The following is a 23,570-nucleotide window of genomic DNA, read 5'->3' on the forward strand; positions in this document are numbered from 1 at the left end:
AAAGAAACAGGTAAAGTAAATTTAACTAGTTTATTTTTAATCAGTATACCCCAAATATTATTATTTCGATATGTAATTAATATAAAAATACTAATGAGATATTTTGCATTCTTTTTTCATACTACGTCTGACATTGAGAGCATTTTACACTCACAACACATCTCAGTTTGGACTACCCACATTTCCAGTGGTTAGTAACCACCTGTAGCTCGTGGCTATTGTATTGGACAGTGTAGTTTTAGGGGATCCCTCAGAGGAAAGACTTTTGGGGTTGCCCTGGGGAAGCCAGGTCACCTTCTGCTCTTACCTGTAAGTTTTAAGGTGGCAACATTGCTTCCACAGTCGACCTTTCCCAATTTTAGGATGACACTCAAATCTGTATACCCTTGGCAAATGTGCCTCATGTTTTATGTGGTTTTTTTTTTCCAGTAATTTAGGAAGTTTTGGGAATATTCTATTCCTTCCTTCTTCATTGTTTCCCACATAACAGAGGGACATTGTTGGGAAGCTTAGTGTGCCACTTTGATATAAATTATAGATGTCAGTGCAGCCATTTGCAAGCATGTATCTGCTCCCCATCTTAATTCAGACATGGTACTTAATGGTCTCTGGTTCACCCCCTTCCTTGTTTATGATTATTGACTTCATCAGATGGGCTTGCCTCTTTCCAGCTGTGTTCTGTGGCCACACAGGCCTTAACATTTAGAGGGTTGAAGTCTCTTGCAGGTTTATATCTGAGAGTTGAGTGGGAAGTTACTTTCAGAATACAATAAAGACTTGTTGATTAATAGGCCTTTATTTCTTGCCAAATGTTGGAGTATTTGTTTCTGCTTTTAAAGATTCCTAACATATTGGTTCCAAAATATTTGGAATCTTGTGCCAAGTGTTGCCTTAAATATTTAGCATGTTGTTTTCTTTAAGCTTGAATATTTCAAGCCCAGCTGAATGATCCTGTGAAATTATGCAGCATCACCATTGTTTCAGAGCTGAGCCCTTTATCTTTTGCCAAATTTCAGTTTACAGCTGCTCTTTCCCTGGCAAGATGTATTCACTGTCAATAGATATCTGAAATGCAAATACTGTTTCAGTCTTGATAATAAGGACATAAATTGTGGCACTATATTTGGGAAATGAATAAGGAAACACTTGAAGGCAATTATTTTAACATATTCTACTGTTCTACAAATGAAATTTTAAAATATATTTATTTAGCATTTAAAGTGATATTAAAAGGGAGAAATGAGTGTATCTAATAAGTTGTCTATGAGTATTTCAAATAAGTAATAATTGGAATCTGTTTTTCTATCTCCAAACTTATCTTAGTTGCAGTACAAAGATAAATATTTTTGAAGACTGATTTTAGATATTTCTTACAACTATTTCCTGTTATTATCTTCATGTGTATTCTTTTTAAAAGGCAGCTTTGATTTTGAGATAACTATGCATAATATAAATACAAAGTTAGTATAGACTTTGTGACCTTTTACCCCTGCGACAGAGATTTTTTAGATCTTTTTCACAGCTTGCCATTTTGTTTTGTTTTGTCTTTATCTTGTTTTTTAAGCAGGAGGCTGAATTACAGTATTGTGTTCTTGGCGATAGGTGCTCAAAATGCATGATCTTGGACCTTTGGTTTTGTCATCTGTAGAATAGAGATAATAATGCCTGCCTCATAGGGTTGTGATGATGATTAAGTGAATTGATAATTATAAATCACTAAGAATAATTCATGGAACATAGGAAGACTGTAAAATATATAAAAATGTCATCCTTTTAGGAAAGATTTTTCAAAAATTATCCTAAAGCTTTACTTTAGCTGATGTAATATTTCCTTTACTATTTCCTCATTTCTTTGAGTAATGCTAATTTATCTCCATTCTAGGCTTTGCATAGAAATTTGTGTTAAAAGTTACTTATGCTTCTGAATGTGGTTTTAAGTTACTGATTTTAAATGTCTCTGGATAGCTAGAGCTGCTAGATGAATATTCGATGACAGTAACCATTTCAAAACTCACTGCTGCATTCCAACTGAAAATAATCTTCCCACCTTCCCACAAGAACTTCCTATATCATCACCTCCTGTCAAGTTTTTTTTTTCTTTCAGTAGTTCTGACATTTCTGAGGCTCCCCAGTCAGAAATGTCCAATAAAACTTATAGGCTGTTCTCTGCATTTCATAGGAAGCATTTGTTTCACCTTAAAGTGGAACAGTCTGTGTCGAACTGCGGTTTACAAGCCAACTGGCACCACAGTCTGGACAGAGCTTTGTTAAATAAACTAAGCATGCAGACCAGGCCAGTGGCGACTCCCCAGCTTCCCTGAGCGGTTCTTTCACATTCAGAGGGGAGAATTGGATGCAGCAGTTGTCAGGATAGGAGAGACGATCCTCAGTCATCCCCATGGTATCTTCACTCAGCTTCAAGAGGAGTCCGAAGGCCAGAAACAGGGCTCGATGGCCCTTGTTCTCATTCTGGGAGTAACTTGTGACTGGTGCCGCTCACCAATCCTGGTCTGATGTTAGTTCTGAGATTTTAGAGCACTGTGGAGACTGTATTCATAGATGTAGGCTGGAATTGTTCAGAGCTATCTACACAGTCAATGTATGGCCTTACTTCTACATTATTTTGGGAAGGTCTGGGGTTTCACTTAGGAGTTTTTTTGTTGTTGTTGTTTATTTTTGAGAGAGAGACAGAAAGAGAGAAGGCACAAGCATGAGAAGAGCAGAGAAAGAGGGAGACAAAGAATCTGAAGCAGGCTTCAGGCTCTGAGGTGTCAGCACAGGGCCCGACGTGGGGCTCAAACTCACAAACCATGAGATCATGACTTGAGCCGAAGTCAGAGGCTCAACCAACTGAGCCACCCAGGCACCCCACACCTAGGAGTCCTAAAGGACATAGGATGAATATTTTAAAATGGGGTAAGGAGTGAAGGGCTAAGTTTCACAATGAGTAAATATAACAGTTTCAAAAAATAGAACAGCAAATAAAACTGTATGGTCATTTCTAAGTCTAGTACAGTGACCACATACAGAGTTTGAAGGCTGATAATACAGATATATTTTACTTTCAGCCTTAGATGTTTTTCATTTACGATGACATTTTTTTTGATGTTCCCCCATGATACATGATTTCCCAAGTTTAATAATCATCTGCTATTGTTTATTCATTGCTTTTTACGTGAGATAGTCAGTGGCAGCCCCTTTTTCTCTAATCAACATTTAGTCAGTTTTGTTTTATTTATTATTGTAGTATTGTGACCTCTGGGGAGACTTAGTAACTTCCCGTATCTCTGGTGAGTCTTTTAGGTCCCGTGGATTCTGTGCTAGATCAGTGCATGGTGGTGATCATGTTCTGAGCTTGCACCACCCCCACATAGTGGTACAGAACTAGAGAAGGAATCAGAGACTCAGGAAGGGGGTCATAGAGGGGAGAGAGTCCCTTATATACACACATACAGATACACATCCAGAGAAAGCTTTGCACTCAGAGATGTACATGTATTGAGGGGACAGAGGCCAGAATCAGAGGCTCACTGGTCCACAGACATGGACCATACACAGACAGATGGACACACACAAAAACACAAATCCAGAAAGAGAAGCACTGGTAGGAAAGAGAAAGATACCCTGAGGGGGTGAGGAAAAGAGAAAATTAGAGAAAAGGAGAGCAGGGGAATAGTAGAGAGGAGGGAAACAGAATCACAAAGGTCACATTCTTGTAGTGTGCTGCGATCTGCGCTCCCTACACAGGTGCTGAAGGAGTGAGGGGGCACCAGGGAAAGCAGGGGCTGGTGGGAGGAAGCATGTTGACACGATTGCTCTCTTTTGTAGTATTCAAGAAATGCTGACAGGCCAGAGGCTCTGCCACTCGGAATCTCACAATGATAGCGTCTTGGCAGCGCTGAATCAACAGAGAAGTGACGGCATCCTCTGTGACGTCACCCTGATTGCTGAGGAACAGAAATTCCATGCTCACAAGGCAGTCCTAGCAGCATGCAGTGACTATTTCCGGGTAAGTTGGGGTAGTTTGTTAAACGGAGGATGGCAAAGTTTCCTGAAGTGTCCTGCATCCATCAGTCAGATGACGGTCACCAGAGTTGTGAATGTTGGGGACCTTTCCTGAGCAGAATAAGATTGGGGTTGCAGTGGGATCCTCCCTGGCTTGGTCATCTGGATGTTCCTCTAGCGGAGAGCAGATCTCTCTTTTGCTTCTGAACTGAGGGGTATTTGATACTTTACCACCATAAGGCAGTGTGGCATTACAGTGCGCCATAATGCAGTGTGAACTGGGGGATAGGATGTATCTAGATCCAGGATCAGAAGGACAGTCTGTAAAACAGTTTGTTAAAATTTAAAGTGCTCGTAAATCTATGTAGCGTTTCTGTTGTTTTTTTTTTTTTCTATGCATATTCTTGTCTTCATGGTTTCCAACTGTTTGCTCCAGAGACAGAGATACAATTGGCCTAATGGACATTTATGGTTGTTAAGTGTGTGTTGCTGAAGACATGTGCTTGTTTAGTAGAACTTTAGGGTGCAATTTTCAGTTGCTTATGAGATACAGTGGTATGTTTGTTGCTTTATTTTATTTTATTTTATTTATTTCCAGTATAATTAACATACAGTGTAATACTAGTTTCAGGTGTATAATATAGTGATTCGGCACTTCCATACATTACCCAGTGCTCATCACAAGTATGCTCCTTAATCCCTATCACACGTTTAACTCCTCCCCTGCCCGCCACCCACCTCCCCTCTGGTAACCATCAGTTTGCACTCTGTAGTTAAGAGTCTGTTTCTTAGTTTGTGTGTGTGTCTCTCTCTCTGCAACCCCCCCAACCATGATTGATTGTTTTGTTTCTTATATTCCCCATATGAGTTAAATCATATAGTATTGTCTTTCCCTGACTGACTTATTTTACTTAGCATTGTACTTTCTTGCTGTATCCATGTCAATTTATGTTTATTGCTTTTTTGAAGATTAAAATATGCAGTATGGTTATAGCTAACTAAATGCCATTTATTTAGTACTTCCTATGATTTAAATGGTAGAAAAAGGACTTTGTATGCATATCTCATATAAATGAGAATAGAAATTAATTGTGAATTTTTTTGGTTTCTCTTGCCAAGGTCTCAAAGTGTTATAGAAACCAACTTAGGCCCATGGGCAATTTGTTGGTTTTGTTTGTTTTTTTTTGTTGTTGTTGTTGTTGGTTTTATTTGTATAATTCCAGTCATAATCTTGGTTTTATTTTTTTTTGTTTTTATTTTATTTTATTTTCATAATCTTGGTTTTAATGTTTAAGAGAATATCAACTGCACTCAGTTGCCAACTAGCAAGTAAAAAAATTTTCAAAAATGCCAAATCATAAAAGAAAGTCTTTTTTAAAAAGTGTTTTAAATATGATGAAACCCAGTAATATAGAGGATCTAGAGGGAAATACTTGAAATGTCTATAAATTAAAAGAGGGAATAATTCTCAACTGTAGAAATGAAGCAGAATATCTGAAAAGTGACCTTTTAGTTCCATTAAAATAGTGTCACATTTTATACACTGACGCATCAGGCATTAATCTTCCAGAAAGGCTATATTATTCAGGGAGCTTTTCAAACAACATATTTTGGGTTGTTCTATATAATACATTGACGTGGGGCCCCTGGGTGGCTCAGTCAGTTAAGCATCTGACTTCGGCTCAGATCACAGTCTCAGGATTTGTGAGCTTGATCACCACATTGGGTGGGCTCAATCCCCACTTCAAGATTCTCTCTTGATTCCTCTCTCTCTCCCACTCTCTCTGCTCCTCATTGGACTCTCTCTGCCCCTCATTGGACTCTCTCTCTTTTTCTCTCTGCCCCTTGCTCACTCACGCTCTCTCTCAAAAAATAAAAAATAAAAAAAAGCAGGGGTGGGGCTCCTGGATGGCTCAGTCAGTTAAGCGTCCAACTCTTGGTTTCAGCTCAGGTCGTAATCTTGTGGTTCGTGAGTCCACATAGGGCTCCATGCTGATAGTGTGGAGACTGCTTGGGATTCTTTGTCTCTCTCGTTCTGCCCCTCCCCTGCTCACACTTTCTCTGTCTTTCTCAAAATAAATAAATAAACTTAAAAAATATATATATAGCATGTGCACATTATATAATAATATAATGTAGTAAGTTTTGTCTTCCTTTAGACCATAATTTAGCCCCTCCTATTACTTAGCTTCTCTTCTCTTAGGTCTCTGCTGGTTGGCTTTTTAGTTTAATTTTGGGAGACGGTTTGATTGCGTGTGTGTGTGTGTGTGTGTGTGTGTGTGTGTGTGTGTAAGAGAGAAAGCATGTGAGCAAGTGCATGCTACTTATTGGCTTTGAACAGTGTTTGCTGCTACTCCCAGTCTTTCATCTCTTACCACAACGCCCCTGATACTCTGGTAGGTTACACGGAGAGTGCCTCCTTTATAATACCTGTGTTACAAAGCTCGTGAAGAAAGTTTCATTATTCCCGTGGTGCAGATAAGAAAACCAAAGTGCGATATGTTTAAATAACCCACCCGAGGATTGCCAGATATTAGGTAGAAGAGCTGATTTTCATGCACTGGAGCATGTTTCCTTGAGTACAAGAAGTTGTGCTTTTTTCCTTCATTCATGTGACCTGCTAGAATCATACACTGTTCCTTCAAGCTCACAACCTGCTTGTGAGATGAAAGTTAAGTGACTTTTGTAGTCAGCGTTCAGATGGAAAAACCAAAACAAAGCTGGAACAGTTGGCACTTTTAACTCTTTTCTAGGCACAGTGTTTAGTGCTGGAGTTACAATGTTTAACCAGAGGTAGACCGAGCTCCATGGAATTTGTAATATAGATAAAATACTAGAGGTAGTTTTTGCGTTGTACTCTGCCTCTTTTGTTAGCTTTTGTGACCCCCCAAACCTAGAAGCTGAATAGTTCCTCTGGTCTGTCAGCTCTAATAATCAATGGTGGATTCATTCTCACATCAGCAGTTAACTGGACTGTTGACTAGAGGCTGGATGACCTAAATTGGCCTTGTTGGTAGGTCTGGTGATTATGAGGCTCTTGGCTGGGGTTTTAGGGGACAATGGGCATGTATTTCACACAAATAGGCTAGCCTGGGCTTTTTCACATGACAACTAAGTTCTAAAAATGGCACGAGGGTAAGTCTCAATGTATAGGTACTTTTCAGTCTTTCTCTTTGTGTCATGTTTTCTGATGTCCCATTGGCCAAGGAAGTCCCATGGCCAAGCCCAGAATCAATGTAAGAGAGTATATACCAAAGGGCATAGATGCAGGAAAGGAATGAATTTATTGCCATTTTTGCAACTGTCTGCTATCAAGAACTGTCAAGACCGAGATTTTACCATACTTGTAAGCCAGTAAGATAGCCTATGACTAGATGCTGGTAGAAGGCACAAGACTCCAAAGTTAGAGACGAAGGACAGTTTAACACTCCTAGCAACCACAGTCTGTGAGTCTTAGCGTATTTGCACATATTCCCTGAGCCTCAGTTCTCGCAGGTGACATGAAGAGGGCCAGCTTCCGTTACCACGCACAAAATGAGCTACATTTATCAGAGAGGATTGTTGAGTTCAGGCAACCCAAATCTTTTATAATGGGTAGGAAACATGTCTGGTTTTTGTTCTGGAGGGACAAATTATTATTCTAGACAGGAAGCATGCCTATCCTTTGCTCTGTGAAGAGACACTGTGTCTTCCAGGATTGCAAGCAAAACTGCCCTTTATTCCAAAGAGAGACACCAGTGTGTCATCCCAAAGCTGTTTGCTATAGAAACATCCTTGGAAAGAAAGTTCAGAACAAAGGACAGTCTGTGCCTCACTCACAATACATGCATAAATACAAGAGAATCATGCAGAATTGTCTTCCAACAACCACATGCCCTAAACTAGAATTATGTTTCTGTTCCCTGTGTCTTATGCTGTACCACAGTGAAACACCTGGAAACAGTCTTCCTGCTATAAAAATTTCTGTGTCTCTCACTTTTATAATGTTGCCTCAGGCTTAGTACACAATAAATATTTATTAAGTGAATGAGGAAATGTCTTCTAATTATCACAGAATTCCATGTATATTTCAATTCTTAATATCCTGAAGACAAAAGATATGCAAATTAGCGGTGGATTTTTCTTTCTAGTGTCATCTGTTCAAGTTAATTAAGTACTTTGATATAAATTAGACTGTGGTACTTTGCACTTCGACATCTGGAAGATTATTTGACTCTAAAGTAATTGTTTTGATTCAGGAATGGCAGTACCGTAAGAGTGCGAAGGCCCAAGTTTTGATGTAAACTGCTCCTTTACATTGATCTGAGAGTTGGTATCAGCTCTTGTCGCTTAAAACGTAAATAATGAGCAGTTGAGCACAAAGTACTATAGCTTCCTGTGATTATCAACATTAAAAAAAAAGTGAAAACATTCTTCAGTCAAGTAGTAAAATTATTTCAAAAAATAAAAATTAGGTTTAATAACAGCAGTGTAGGTACAACATGGCAGTAGTCAAATGCTATAACTGAGTCAGACTAGGGACGTCTTTTCTGAGTGTAAATCGGTGGTGGAAGGAAGAAAGGGAAGAGCTTAGGAGTCAGGGCTGAGTTTGAATACAGCGGCAGGGACTGTGTCTCTCTGTCCACCGTTGTTTCCCAGAGTGCTCAGAAAATAGGTGCTATTCTAATTAATATTTGTTGGGATGTTCATCCTCTTTGCTGTCTATTCTCTGAGCATAGGTGAGTCATCTTACTCCTGTGAACCTGTGTTTTTTCATCTGTAAATTGGCAATCATAAAGCACAACTCTCAGAATGGCTTAATATAGAGATTTAAATAAGATAAGGTAAAGAATGTACTAAGCACTGTATCTGAAACACAGTAGATGTTCTGTGAGCATTAGCTGTTCAACCCAGTCATGTCCTGCCTAGCTACTTGCGGGAAGAGATAAGAGTTCATCATTGGGCTCACCTAGTTGCAGGCTCACTCACCTTTTAAGGGGTCAGAATGACTTTTTGGTTCTATCCTTTCACATCTTTTAATTTTCTGAATCTGACCCCTCCTTGCTGCTTGCTTAGAACATTCTAGTTCTATCCAACTTTTCTCCTCTACCAGCTGTCCCTTCATAAACCATTGTGCAGATGACTGCGTGGTTAGCTCTCGCTCCCCTGCTCAGGTCCTCCAGAGCTCCTCACTTGCACATTTGCCAGACTCCTGGAGTGTGCCTTCATGCTGTGCTGTTATCTTCCATCTTCGTCTTTGTCCTCCCATCTGTTCATCTGACGTTGCAAACATACTCCATTAACCTTTCCACTTTCCAGCCTTGCCAGTGACCAATCTTTCCACCCCAACCTCCTACTCACCTCTTCCTTTACCCTGTCTTCCAAGGTTTATCACAACCAACAAGTGTGAAGTCTTTCATGAAGTCTTATCCTGTCTACCCTCTTCCACCTCCCTAAATTCATATTCAAGGCCCCATTTTTCTGAAACCTTAGAACTGTAGATTTTCTCTCTCAAGGAATTAAAGATCAAGAGAATGAAAGGACAGCCTATGGAATGGGGAGAAAATATACACATCTATCTGTTAAGGCATTAATAGCCAATATATATAAGGAACTCATGCGACTCAGTAGTAAAAAAAATAAGTAAAAATAAAAATAAAAATAAATAAATAAATACTATGATTAAGAAATGGGCAAAGGATCTGAATAGATATTTTTCCAAAGAAGATGAACAAATGGCCAACAGGTACATGAGCATGAGCAGGTGTAAGCTCAGCATCACTCATCATCAGGAAAATGCAAATCAAAACCACAATGAGATATCACCTCACACCTGTTAGGATGGCTGTTAACAAGGCATGAAATAACAAGTGTTGGCAAGGATGTGGAGAAAAGGGAACACTTCTGCACTGCTGGTAGGAATGTAAATTGGCGTAGCTACTACAGAAAACAATATGGAGGTTCCTCAAAAAATTAAAATGAGTTTATTTATTTTTGCGTGTGTGAGAGAGAGAGACAGAGAGACAGAGAGAGCGGGGAAGGGGCAGAAAGAAAGGGGGACAGAGGATCCAAAGTTTGGGGCCCAAACTCATGAACTGTGAGGTCATGACCTGAGCTGAAGGTGGACACTTAACCAATTGAGTCACCCAGGCACCTCTGGAGGTTCCTCAAAAAATTAAAAAAATTGAACTACCATATTGTCCAATAATCCCACATCTGGTTATATAGTGAACGTAAATGAAATCAGGATCTTGAAGATATATTTCCCATGTTAGTTGCAGCATTATTCATAATAGCCAAGATATGGAAACAACCTAAGTGTCTGTCCACAGATTAATGGATAAAGAAAATGTGGGGTGTGTGTGTGTGTACCCATGAGAAAGAGGGAAATCCTGTTATTTGTAACAACATGGATGAACCATGAGAGCATTAAGCTAAGTGAAATAAATCATGTAGAGAAAAACAAATATTGTATGATCTCACTTACAGAAACAGAAGGTAGAATGGTGGTTTCCAGGGACTGGGCAGTGGGGGTGAAATGGGGATATGTTGGCAAAGGGTGTACATTTCCAGTTATGAGATGAATAAGCTCTGGGGATCTAGTTACCGCATGGTGACTACAGTTAACAATATTGTATCATAGACTTGAAAGTTGCTGAAAGACTAGATCTTACAAGTCCTTACTACACACACACACACACACAGGAAAAGGTAACTGTGAAGTGATGCATGTATTAACTAACCTTATTGTGGTAATCATTTTGTGATATATGTGTGTATTAAATCATCACGTTGTATGCCTTAAACTTACACAGTGTTAATGTTAATTATATCTCAAAGCTGGAAAATTCCTTTAAAAGGAATTTAAGATTATATATCATGTGTTGCAGCCTCTTTCACTAGGAGCTTTCCTCAGAAGGACTGTGATTAGCTGAGGGCTAATCAAGTCCATCAAAGTGCTGTTGAACAAAGTCGAATGAGGAAGTATTGAACCAGAGGTAGCAGAGAAAATTAGGGTCTTGTGATCTAGAGTGTGTGTGTATGTGAGAGAGGTGGGAAGAGTCAGCCCCTTACCCTCCTCCCTGTGGCACCCCACTCTGACTGGGGACACAAAAGTTGCAGAGCCCCAGTGTGGGCAGCCCTGGGCTGTCGGCCACCCTGCAGCTTCTGGAGGCTGTTGTTTAACATTTGCTATCTGCAGCTTCAATCTCCATGAACGCCTACACTTTCTGGCCAAGGAAGCAGATGTCTTGACTGTCTAACATAGCTTCACATATGTGATGGTAAAGTGATTCAAATATGACATTTTGGAAACTTAAATATTTGAGCATCATTTTCCATTAGAGCCTGAGTATGCTCTGCCTATCTAATTTGTAGTTTTAAGAGAAAAGGATAAAGCCATGATTTAAAAAAAAAAACAAAACAAAACTATGTTCCATGTATTTTATAATCAAATTCTCCAGTCACTATTTGATTAAAATGGCATAAAAGACTATTAAAAGAGTATATGATATATAATTAGAAATAAATGTTTTCCAAATTCAATAAGCATTTGTTATATTCCTGCTATTTTCTAGACAGAATAAATTTATGGTCTGGTAGGAGAGAACAAATAACTTTAGTATGTGTAATTAGTATTAGAAGTTTGGTATGATGTTTTGGGGCTTGAGGCTTTTTTTCCCCTCTTCCTCTCTCTGGCATTCTCAGTCAGTAATAACAATAATCATAACTACCATTAATTGAGTATTTACTGTACTACAGGCAGTTATTGTAAGTGCTTTATGTGTATCAACTCATTTTATCCTCTAAAGACACCTATAAGATGGGTATTACTATCATCATCATCATCATCATCATCATCATCTCCATTTTAAAAATAAGGGAAAGGAGGCTTAAATTGAAATAACTGACCCATGAGGCATGGGGAGTGGTTAAGTAAGAGCGGATGAAGGCCTGACCTACACAAGGAGCAGATGGGGGAGAGAAGAAGACCTATGAAGAGTGTTTGCTGGAGGTAGAATAGCTGGGACACACCAGGTAAAATCTGAGGGGGGTGGTGCGATAGATGGTGAGAGAGAGGAAAGACTCAGGAATGAATGAGGCCCCTGGCTTGAGGATCAGGGGTTGTGGGAGCAAGGGGGTGTCCACACCCGCCAGACTCCAGGCATGGAGGGTGTTGGAAAAGAGCAGCCACGAGGTATTTTGAAGGAAGCTGTGCAAGTGGGGAAGGCTGAGTGTGAGCACTTGAAGGTCCCCTTGAGGGCAGAGCAAGTATCTTTTTTGCCTTTCTGATCATTGCATCCCAGCACCTGCTGTAGTGCCTGGTGCCCCACAGACCCTTGGCATTCCTTTTCCCATGTTGCAGTCTGACTGGAACAGTTTCTTGCTGTGTCATGTGGGTAGGGCCTCACCAATCCCTTCCTCAGAACTTTTCCCCTAAGAACACCCATTGTATGTATGATCTGTTTGACACATTGGTTTGTCTTATTTCCTAGGCAAGTTTCCAGTAAGGACTTGAAGGTAATAGCACTTCTGATGTTAAAGCACATAAATGAGATCATTGTTGGGCTCAAGCTGTTTCCTGTTTGGTGGTTTTGTAGACTCTTCATTAACATTTCTGCTTCTCAGAACTCATACATAAGACATATTGTGTTTATCACATTAAGGATAAACAGAGACATAATACTGGCAGTTATCTTGCTTCCAGCCACCAAGCCTGCAGCCTCCTCCTGCCTTTATCCCTAGCCTGCTCCTCAGCTCCCATTGGTTCTGTAAGCCCCAACTATGCTTCTAGTAAATTATCTTTTTGCCTGAAAAATAATATTAAGAATAAAAAATAAGTGTCCTTTATTAACCCTCAAGTACTGTTTGAATGTTAAAGGACTTTCAATAGTCAATTGTCTTTTATCCAGTTACCATGCCACAGCTTTCTTCTGTGTACATTCTGAGCAGCCACTGGGTGCAGTGCTCTAATTTTGATTCATTCATTTTGTTTACAAGAATATTGTCACAGCCTGAGTAGTGCGGCTCTCAAAAATTAAATTTTAGCTGGGGGTAACTTAAAACTAACCATCCTTTGCAGATAAGAAATGAATAAAAATACTAGTAAAATCACCTCCAAGTCCTTCAATACATAGAGTAATTATTTTTAGTTTATTTTTATGATAGTTACTACAAGCATGTAAATCTCTACTGCTACCCTAAATTATAAAGCATTACTCTGCAGCTATTTAATTGGTACATGAATCTCACTAAAATTAAATCCCATGATGTTCCATATTTTCCATAGTCCATTTTACACTGGCCTGTCCTGTGATTAATTACTCTGAGGTTGAACAAGCCCTACTGAATTCTGTGGGTATTGGGTGCTTATGCTGAAAGAGCAGCATTGCTAATTCTTGCATATTTGCACGCTGCTCTGTTCTTTCCCTAACGTGTATTTCATGTGTCAATCACAGAGGCACCAGAATATCATTATTATAGTACATTTGGGTTATGCATTATATGGCAAACTGATCATTGTTTTCCATCAAAGGATTATTTGTTTTGATATTTAATTTTATAAAATCTGTTTATAAAAAGAATTAAAAAGTCAAGCAATATCTGTTAGGAATAAAGAGTATGGCAAGAGAATGAGGTTTTATCAGCTTTGAAGACATTGTGAATAACCTAAGGGAGCGTGGGGAACTGAAGGAAGTTTAAGAAGACTAATGGGCAGATTAAGAAGAATATGGGGAAGTGATTCAGATGTGTGATGCTTTTTGTATCATGTATGATGATGTATGATAGATATGTGATGATTTCGTTTTTCATTTGAGTTTTGATATATCAGCAAAACTATTAAGAAGATATGTGAAATAAGTCATACAGAGAAAGACAGATACCATATGTTTTCACTCTTATGTGGATCCTGAGAAACTTAACAGAAGACCATGGGGGAGGGGAAGGAAAAAAAAGTTAGAGAGGGAGAGAGCCAAACCATAAAGAGACTCTTAAAAACAGAATAAACTGAGGGTTGATGGGGGGTAGGAGGGAGGGGAGGGTGGGTGATGGATATTGAGGAGGGCACCTGTTGGAATGAGCACTGGGTGTTATATGAAAACCAATTTGACAATAAATTTCATATTAAAAAAAAAGATATATGCAGGTTTAGCTATCTATTTTCAGTATTTAATTGGATTTTGAAATGAAGAATTTTGACAATAGAAAAAGGTAAAAATCCAACATAAGGATCATTTTATTTCTGCTATATTCCTTTTCTGATCATAAATTAATTTTGCTCTATGCAGCTGTAAAATGACTTGCCTCTAATATTTTTTATTTTAAAATTTTTAATGATTTCCATTTTAATTTTCTTTGATTTCACGTAGTGCTTAATATTTCATTTTATTTACTGTATTCAGTATGATAATTACTACTACTTAACAAATCAGTGTGCTTCTTTAATATGGTAAGGACAAATTGACTCTATGCATGATAATAGTTCCAGATGCTACTTTGTCAATTCCATAGGCATTTACTGAGCATCCACTAGATACAAAAAAGTTTGTGCTGGATGTTGAAAGGGATACAGAAAACATCACCACTGCAGCTTCTGCATAAGAGGTGAAGTTTGAGACATCCGGAATATAGGAGATTGCATAGCAGGAGGGAAAAGAGCAGAAAAAAATGTATCTGTAGTTAGGACCTAAAGAATGCCTTTATTCAAGTGGCAGAAAGAGAATGAGCAGATGGCCTAGGGGACAAAAAAGGAAGAGCCTAAGATATATAAAGATAATCAGCATGTACATTTTATTCAAAGCCAGAAAAGAAAAGAATTTCAAGGATTAATACATTTTGTAGAATACCAAGGAGGATGCGGAAAAATTCACTGTTCTTTAAGAAGTTGATTTCAGTAGAGTGTGGGAAAGGAAGCCAAAATCTAAGGGGTAACATACAAAAATATTGATAAGTGCTACTTGTGGTTTGTGGACCAGTGCCATTCTGAGGGATGCTTGTTAACTGTCCATGCTGATGAGGTACCAAATGTAAATCAGCTACATGATGAAACACTGTGTTAGTTCAACTGGCATTTTCACAGGAAATCTTAAGGAAGCAAATAATGAGTTCATTTGTATGCTGGCAGGGATTTCTTACCTTGTGTCAGATGTATAAGAAACAGTTTGAAGACAGCCTACTCTGAGGAGTGCTGATGCAGAAAATAACAGTGCACACACATACACACAATTCCATTTTAATTTTAATTTTTGTTTCTTATTTAGCTTTATGGAAATACAATTGTCATATAACATTGTGTAAGTTTAAAGTATACAGTGTGATAATTTGATACAGGTATGTGTTGTGAAATGGTTACCACAGTAAGGTTAGTTAACATATCCATTACTTCACATAGTTACCTCTGTGTGTGGGGGGCAGCAGGAGGTGGCTGGGTGGGGAGGAAATATTAAGATGTACTCTCTTAGTAACTTCCATGTCTGCAATATGTGTTAACAATATTGTTAACTTAGTCACTGTGCTGTACATTAGGTTCCCAGAACTTACTCATCTTTTAACTAGAAGTTTATATCCTTTAACCAATCTCTCTTCATTTCCACCATCCTCTAGCCCCTAGCAACCAACATTCTACTGCTTCTATGATTTTGGCTTTTTAAGATTACACAAATAAGTGAGATCATACAGTATTTTTCTTCCTCTGATTTATTTCGCTTAGCATAATGTCTTCAGAGTTCATCCATGTTGCAAATGGCAGGATTTCCTTCATTTTCATGGGTGAATAATACTCCATATATATATGTATGTATGTGTGTATATGTGTGTATGTACATATATACCCATTTTTTCTTTTTTTAAAATTGTTTTTAACCTTTATTTATTTTTGAGAGAGAGAGACGGAGTGCGAGCAAGAGGGGAACAGAGAGAGAGGGAGACACAGAATCCGAAGCAGGTTCCATTCTCCGAGCTGTCAGCACAGAGCCCTACACGGGGCTCGAACTCACCAACTGTGAGATCAGGACATGAGCTGAAGTCAGATGCTTAACCGACTGAGTCATCCAGGCACCCCTATATCCATTTTTCCTTTATCCATTCATCCATAAAATGGCACTTAGGTTGTTTCCATGTCATGACTATTGCAAATAATACTGCAGTGAACATGGGAGTTCAGATATCTCTTCAAGATCCTAATTTCACTTATTTTAGATATATACTCCAAAGTGGGATTGCTGGATCATATTCTACTTTTAATTTTTTGGGAACATCCATACTCTTTTCCATAGTTGCAGTACAATTTACATTAACACTTGTTAATATCTTCTCTTTTTGGTTAGAGCCATCCTAACAGGTGTGAGCTAACATCACATTGTGATTTTGGTTTTCATTTCCCTGATGATTAGTGATGTTGGGCACCTTTTCATGTACCTGTTGGCCATCTATATGTCTTTTTTGAAAAAAATGTCTGTTCTCTTCCTTTCCCCCCTTTTTTTTTAATTGGATCATTGTTTTTCTGCTATTGAGAGTTGTATTAGTTATTTATATAGTTGGGTATTAATCCCTTACTAGGTACATGATTTGCAAATATTTTCTTCCATTCTACAGAATGGAAGAATGGAAACAAAGTGTAAAGGCATTTTCACTTTGTTAATAGTTTCCTTTGCTGTGCTGAAGCTTTTTTTGCTTGAGGTATTCTCACTTATTTTTATTGCCTTTGGTTTGGTGTCAAATCCAAAAACTTATCACCAAAACTGATGTCAGGGAGCTTACTGCCTATGTTTTCTTCTAAGAGTTGAGAGTTTTTATCATGGAAGGTTGCTGAATTTTGTTAAATGCTTTTTATGCATGTATTGAGGTGATCATATGATTTTTATCTTTCATTCTATTAATGTGGTGTATCCAGTATAAATTTGGGTATATTGAACCATTCTTATGTTTCAGGGATAAATTCTACTTGATAATGGTGTATGATCCTTTTAATGTGATGCTAAATTTTGTTAGTATTTTGTTGAGGATGTTTGCATTTATATTGATGAGGGATATTGGCCTGTAGTTTTCTTTTTTGTAGTGTCCTTATTTGTCTTTGGTATCAGGGTGATGATGGCCTCATAAAATGAATTTGTGAGTATTCTGTTCTCTTCCATTTTTTGGAAGAGTTTAAGAAGCGTTAATATTAGTTTTTCATAAATTCTTGGTAGAATTCACCAAGGAAACCATCTGGTATTGGGCTTGCCTTTGTTTAAAATCAGTAATTTTAAAATTGCTGATTCAGTCTCCTTGTTCGTTACTGGTCAGTTCAGATTCGATTTCTTCGTGATTCTGTAATGGTAAGTTGTATATTTTTAGGAATTTGTCAATTTCTTTAGGCTACCAATTTGTTGGTGTGCAATTGTTCATAATAGTCTCTTCTGAACCTTCATATTTTGTGGTATCAGTTATGATGTCTCCTCTTTCATTTCTGATTATATAAATTGTGGTACCTTTCTACAATGGAATACTATTCAGTGATAAAAGGAAATGAGCTATCAAGCCATGAAAAGACACAGATGAACCTTGAATGCATGTTACTAAGTGAAAGAATCCAGTCTAAAAAGGTATGTAACTACATGATTCCATTTAAGAATGGCATTATAGCATTCTGTCTGGCATTTTGGAAGAGGCAAAGCTATGGAGACAATAAAAAGATCATTGATTGCCAGGGCTGGGAGGAGGGAGAGACACATAGGTGGAGAACAGGCATTTTTGGGAGCAGCAGTACTATTCTGCATGATTGTACATAAAATGTACAACACTAAGAGTAAACCTTAAAGTAAACTATGGACTCTGGTTGATTGATAATGATGTGTCGATATTGATTCATAAATTTTGCATCACTGGTGGGAAGGTTGATAGTGGGGGATATTGTACATGGGGAGCGGAAAGGGGTTATTTGGAACTCTCTGTACCTTCTATTCATTTTTGCTGTGAACCTGAAACTGATCTAAAAAACAATATCTAAGGGTTCCTGGGTGGCTCAGTGGGTTAAACGTCCGATTCCAGCTCAGGTCATGGATCTTGCAGTTTGTGAGTTCAAACCCTGCGTTAGGCTCTGGGCTGACAGCTTGCAGCCTAGAGCCTACTTCAGATTCTGTGTCTCCTCTCTCTGCCCCTCCCCAACTTTTGCTCTGTCTCTCTCTCTCAAAAATAAATAAACATTAAAAAAATAAAAAAAAATAGTATCAGTTAAATTTTTAAAAATTGAAAGAAAAAGGTGTTGTAGGCACTTCACTGCTTTCTTATAATTGTTTTTTTATTTTCATGGATGATGACCTTTCTTTTTTTTTTTTTTAATATTGAGTGAGTAATTAGGTTGTGAAAATTAAACATACCCCTTCGGGGAATAGGCTGCTTTAATACAATAAGTCGTGATTCTAAGAATAATGAGAGTAGATATTTTTAGGTGGCAGGCAGCACTCTGGAGATGATCTAACTTGCTCTTCCATTAAAGGGCGTTGTAATTCATCTGCACAGTGTGTTGAAAACCTGCATTTGCAGGATATTATACGGATGCTGTGACAAGAGGGTGGTGTAAGTTCCAGTGTGAGTTCGAGTTAGAAGGCAGAAGACCAGTGTCTCAGCTCAAAGACAGTGAGGCAGAAAAAATTGGTACTTACTCAGCCTTTTACTCTATTTTGGCCCTTGTTTAAGTTGATCAGATGAGGCCCACCCTCACTGGGGAAGGGCCGCCTGATTTACTCTGTTTACTGATTCAAATATTAATCTCACCCAAAACACCCTCACAGATACACCCATCACCCATTAAGGATGTTTAATGAAATATCTGGGCACCCAGTAACCCTGTATGACACATAAAATTAACTATCACAGACATTGTCCTTTAAAAAAGTTATAATTTATAGAAAGGATAAAACATACATATTATAATTCAAGGCAGAATAATAGAGGAGTGCATAATATGAATCTTACCCTTTCAGAGAGTCAAGTATCAGAGACATGATACTCTGTCACATGTCCTTCCTGTCCTGTAACTTCTTGCCTCCTGCCTTTACTAAAGTCTTTTCTCCAATACCCTAGCCCTGTACAGATCTCACAACTAAGTGCCAGGCACTGTTGTGGATTGTGAGGATACAGTAATACATGAAACACAAAACCCTTGCCCTTATGACACTTTCATTATAGTTGGACAAGACTGACTATAAACAAATAGGTGAGTAAGTATGGAGTGTGTCTGTTGGGGTTAGAGGCTGTGGAGGACGATAGAGCAGGGTGAAGTAGGCAGTGATGGTCATAGTGGTGGTGGGAATTGCCTCCTTTTAACAGGGTGGTCTGGGAAGGCCCACTTAAAAGTGAAGGCACAAGCCATGTACTGCTTGACAGAGAGCATTCTAGGCAGAGGGAACAGCAAAGGCCAACCCCTGAGGTGTGAGGTACTAGTGGTGTTTTTGAGCAGTTGGGAGGTCAGTGTCTAGATAACAGTGAGCTGGGAGGGCCAGTGGAGTAGCAACATGTGAGGCCAGATCACATGTGACACCTTGCAGGCTGCTGTTAGTGTTCTGGTTTTTACGTTCAATGAGATGGGAAGTGCATGGACAATGTTGATAGAGCTATGCCATAACCTGACCTGTGTTTTAAAAGTTTACGTAGGGTGATGAGGGAAGGACTCTAATAGGCTGTTAAAATAAGACAGGAACAAAATGGTGACTTGTACGGGGTAGTGGGACTGGAGGTGGCAAGGACTATTGATTGCACTTTGAAAGGAGAGCCGAGGGAATTTGGTGGTGAGAGAGCCACGGAGTGTGGGAGAGAGGATGAGGCTGTTTCCGAGACATTTGCCTAAGGCACTGTAGGGATGAAGTTGTCATTCACTCTGGGAAGATTGTGGGAAGACTCATTTTGCAGTCGTTTGGATATACTAACAACAGATTATAGTCTTTGCCACATGTTCTCTGGTAGTTTGTACATATACGGTTTCCCCTCATGAGGTGGAGACTTTTCCTGAGGGGAACAGTTTTCCTTTTTGTGGCAGGATCTTTTTCACTTTGCTCTTCTCTGTCTAGCACAGTACCTCACACAGGGCTGGCGCTCAGTGGGCATTTGGAGAATGAACACGCTGACTCTATTGCAGATAGGTTACAGTTTAACCGCATTCTGTGGTCTGGGTAGTGTATATATGCACAGTTGTGTTGCTGATAGTGGTGTTGGTTTTTGTACAGATTTACTTATTAGGCTTCACACTGGTGACACTATTGACTAGGAGTACGTTATTATCTTGGTAATGGAGTCATACAAAGGTCTTTGGTCTCTCTGGGACTGAAACATCCAACAAATGGCACCTTTATGTGCACAACACTGTGGCAGACCAAGAACCGATCTGAATTCACTAGCTGGAAGCCACTTCTAGCCTGACAGGGGCCAAAGCACATACACTTCAATAGCAAAATGAGAGTGCCAAAACAATATGGTGGTAGCAAGGTTACTACTACTATCTACCAAAAACCTATTTCGTTTGATTCTTAAAACGGCCCTTAAGGTAGATGTTTGAATCCCTGGTTTAAAAAACTATGCTCATTAAAAAAATAATAATAATAACCACCTAGGTTTATGATAGTAACTGACTTGCATAGCTTGTATCTATTTGGCTGTCAGCTACTGGGGGGAGGAGTTGGATCTTTTCATTCTCCTATGGTATCTAGCAAGTGCCTTGAGCATAGTATCCCAATGATTTTTTTTTTTCTGAATGGATTAATGAATAAATAAATGATTTTGAAGGATGGAGAGAATGTTAGTCTGGAGTTCTCTGACATGCTTCTTGGAAGAAGAGGGCCTCACTTACACAATAGAAGTTCCAGGAGGGCTCTCCAGGGCAGGTAAGCATTAAGATAGCCCTGGAGGTGGAGGGTAAGCGGAAGACATCTCGATAGTTCATCCTGTTTTGTGGCAACTGTTGTGCCAGTGAGACACTTACTCAGTCTTATCTGATTCTGACCTCAACCAGAGGTGATGGCTGTTCCCTCTTTACCTATGGGAGAATTGACTGAAAGAGGTTGGAAAGTGTCCTGAAGTCCTGTGGTCGTAGAGCAGCAATGCAGAGCCAAGGCTGGTCCTTCCAAGGCCCGTGTCTTGTCATGTTGTTTTCCACCATGGCCTGTGGGTTCTGCTCCTTTCACTCCGCTGGCAGATGGGAGGTGTGTCCTGCCATGAGCTCCATCTGGGTCAGTTGCCCTGAGAGTACACCAGGGCTAAAGGAGCTGCCAGAACCCCTGAGGCTGGTGTGTGCTTCACCCCTTGACATGCTTTTGTGGTGTCCTCAGTTGCCTCTAGTGATTTCACCTTTAAACGTTTCACATGGGGCACCTGGGTGGCTCAGTTGGTTAAGCGTCCAACTCTTAATCTCTGCTCACGTCATGATCTTGCAGTTTGTGGGTTCAAGCCCCACATTGGGCTCTGTGCTGATGGCATGGAACCTGCTTGGGATTCTGTTTCCTTCTCTCTGCCGCTCCCCCACTTGTGCTTTCTCTCTCTCAAAATAAATAAACTTAAATAGATAAATAAAGTTTCACAGAAAACCATTTTAAAAATGTAAGTCATGCAACTTAAGAGCAAGAAAAAGAGTATAATTTGCACTCTAATTAAAAAAAAACCCACATTTTAATGTGAGAATTAATTATAGAGGCAGTACAGTTTTAGACGGAGACCAATCTGGTTTATAACAGCTTTGTTCATGTGGTTTCTGGCTGTCTATGTCCTCAGATGAGTGGCTTAGTATTTCTGAGTTTTATTTTCTCCTGAAATTGTAAAGGTAGGTGAATTGTCACTTCATGGGGCTGAAGTCGAAATGAAATGAGACGTTAAATGTGAAGTGCAAACCAAGGGTCTGAAATACACTAGATGTTGAATTGATGGTTTACAGGTACTGGTGGTGGTTTTTATTTTTCAAGCAGGGGAGAGTAGAGCTTTGGTTTTGAAACCAAAATTCAGTTAAAAAGCAACATTGTTTTCAGGCTGCTCAGCAAAGACAGTTTTTGCCAGTTTTGTCTGTATTTTAGATTTCAGTGTTTCTTTTATTTTGAAATTATTTTTCCCCAAGGCTGTACTTCTGAGATATAAATCTTTAATCTTTTGAACATGCTCCAAGCTCTCCAGGCACAAAATTCTCTTCACTGTTATGACTTTAGGATTTACTGGTCATGCCGTTACTGCTGCTATAATTTGCAATTCAGAATTACTGTAAATGTAATTTCAAATGTTTGGAAAGGTGCTCATGGAATTATAAAGAATGCAAGTAAAATGTTCCTGTGGTTTATATTTAATGAAAGGGGAATTCATGTGTGTGTGTGTGTGTGTGTGTGTGTGTGTGTGTGTGTGTGTGTGTGTTTTGTTGTTGTATATGCTAGCTTACTGTTTTGAACAGACTGTGTTTTCCACTTTGAACTCCCTATTTGATAGCAGTGGAATGGGATCTTGCTAAATAGTAGGAAGGAAGGCAGCTTATATTTGATGTTGATTTCTACCCAGAGCATCATACGATTTCATGTTTAAGAGCGATTTTTAAAGTGTGTAAAGGACATCTTGATCTTAATCCTAGTGTCTTAGAAATGTATGTAGAGATTGGAGTTTTGAGGTAATTTGCATTCCTCATGAAAGAGCTTTGGTATCAGTTCTGGTGACGTCCAGGGTGTCAGTCAGAGGGCCTCACACACAGGCTGCTGTGTCTCCAGCCCACAGCCTATGAGGATGTCTGTTCAGCCCCATACAGAGGAAGGCAAAATAAACTGAGATGGTCAAACTCACTACTGATTTTCTCCCTAGACTTTGGGCAGAGAATAGCATTGGGCCCCCCTCCTTTTTTTTAAAGAAAAAAGTGAGCACAGAGGAAATATGAGGCACCTTATGTCATACTTCTGGCTCAGTGAAGATTGTCAATAACTGAAAGGTAGTAGAAGCAATGATCGCAGTAGCAGAACAGGTAGAGAATAAAGGCAGTGACCTCGCAAGCGACTGTGGTGGGTTCCCATATGGTTGATGGAGCAGGGCTGATGGTGTATCAGGACTCGCACATGTATCTCTCTCTCTCTCTCTCCCATCCCTCCTCCTCCTACCCCTTGATGAATATTCAGCCCTGGGCTTTGCGTATAATTGGTGCAGCAAATATTTTTTGAAACATTTATGAACATCATTCAAATCATCACAAGATATTTTATAAATTAAGAGTCCTATAAAGTTCTTGTTCCCCTGGATTATTTCTGATGATCTATTATCATGTTATCTTAGATGTAGAAGAATTTATCCCTCATCTTCCCTCAATTTTGTGTGTGCATGAGTCAGGAAAGTACTACAGGAGCACCTGGGTGGCTCAGTCATTAAACATCTGACTTTGGTTCGAGTCATGATCTTGTGGTTCATTAGTTTGAGCCCCACATTGGGTGAGGTTGTGCCCCACTTTGGGTGAGCAGGAGCCCTGATTTGGGTAAAACATGAGCCCTGCTTTGGGTGAGCCCTGTTTCTCTCTCTCTTTCTCTCTCTCTCTCTCAAAAATAACTAACTAACTAACTAACTACAAAAGTATCTTCCTTAAAAAAAATGCCTGTTAATGGGCA

At 39.2% G+C, this 23,570-nt stretch overlaps 1 protein-coding gene across 15 annotated transcripts in view; it reads left to right on the top strand.

The window, feature by feature from the left end:
• The window catches only part of KLHL32 (kelch like family member 32), a 244,234-nt gene that overhangs the window by 54,718 nt on the left and 165,946 nt on the right, over window positions 1-23,570 (top strand). For 14 of the 15 annotated variants that reach the window (XM_042986825.1, XM_007084920.3, XM_042986830.1 and 11 more), the window contains one exon: window positions 3,829-4,009. The exons of the other annotated variant lie outside the window; for it this stretch is intronic. In XM_042986825.1, the coding sequence (XP_042842759.1) occupies window positions 3,829-4,009 (181 nt within the window). The remainder of the gene's footprint in view (window positions 1-3,828; window positions 4,010-23,570) is intronic. 15 annotated transcript variants of the gene reach the window in all.

The sequence above is a fragment of the Panthera tigris genome, chromosome B2 (genome assembly GCF_018350195.1).
Source record: "Panthera tigris isolate Pti1 chromosome B2, P.tigris_Pti1_mat1.1, whole genome shotgun sequence".
Taxonomy (NCBI): Eukaryota; Metazoa; Chordata; class Mammalia; order Carnivora; family Felidae; genus Panthera; species Panthera tigris.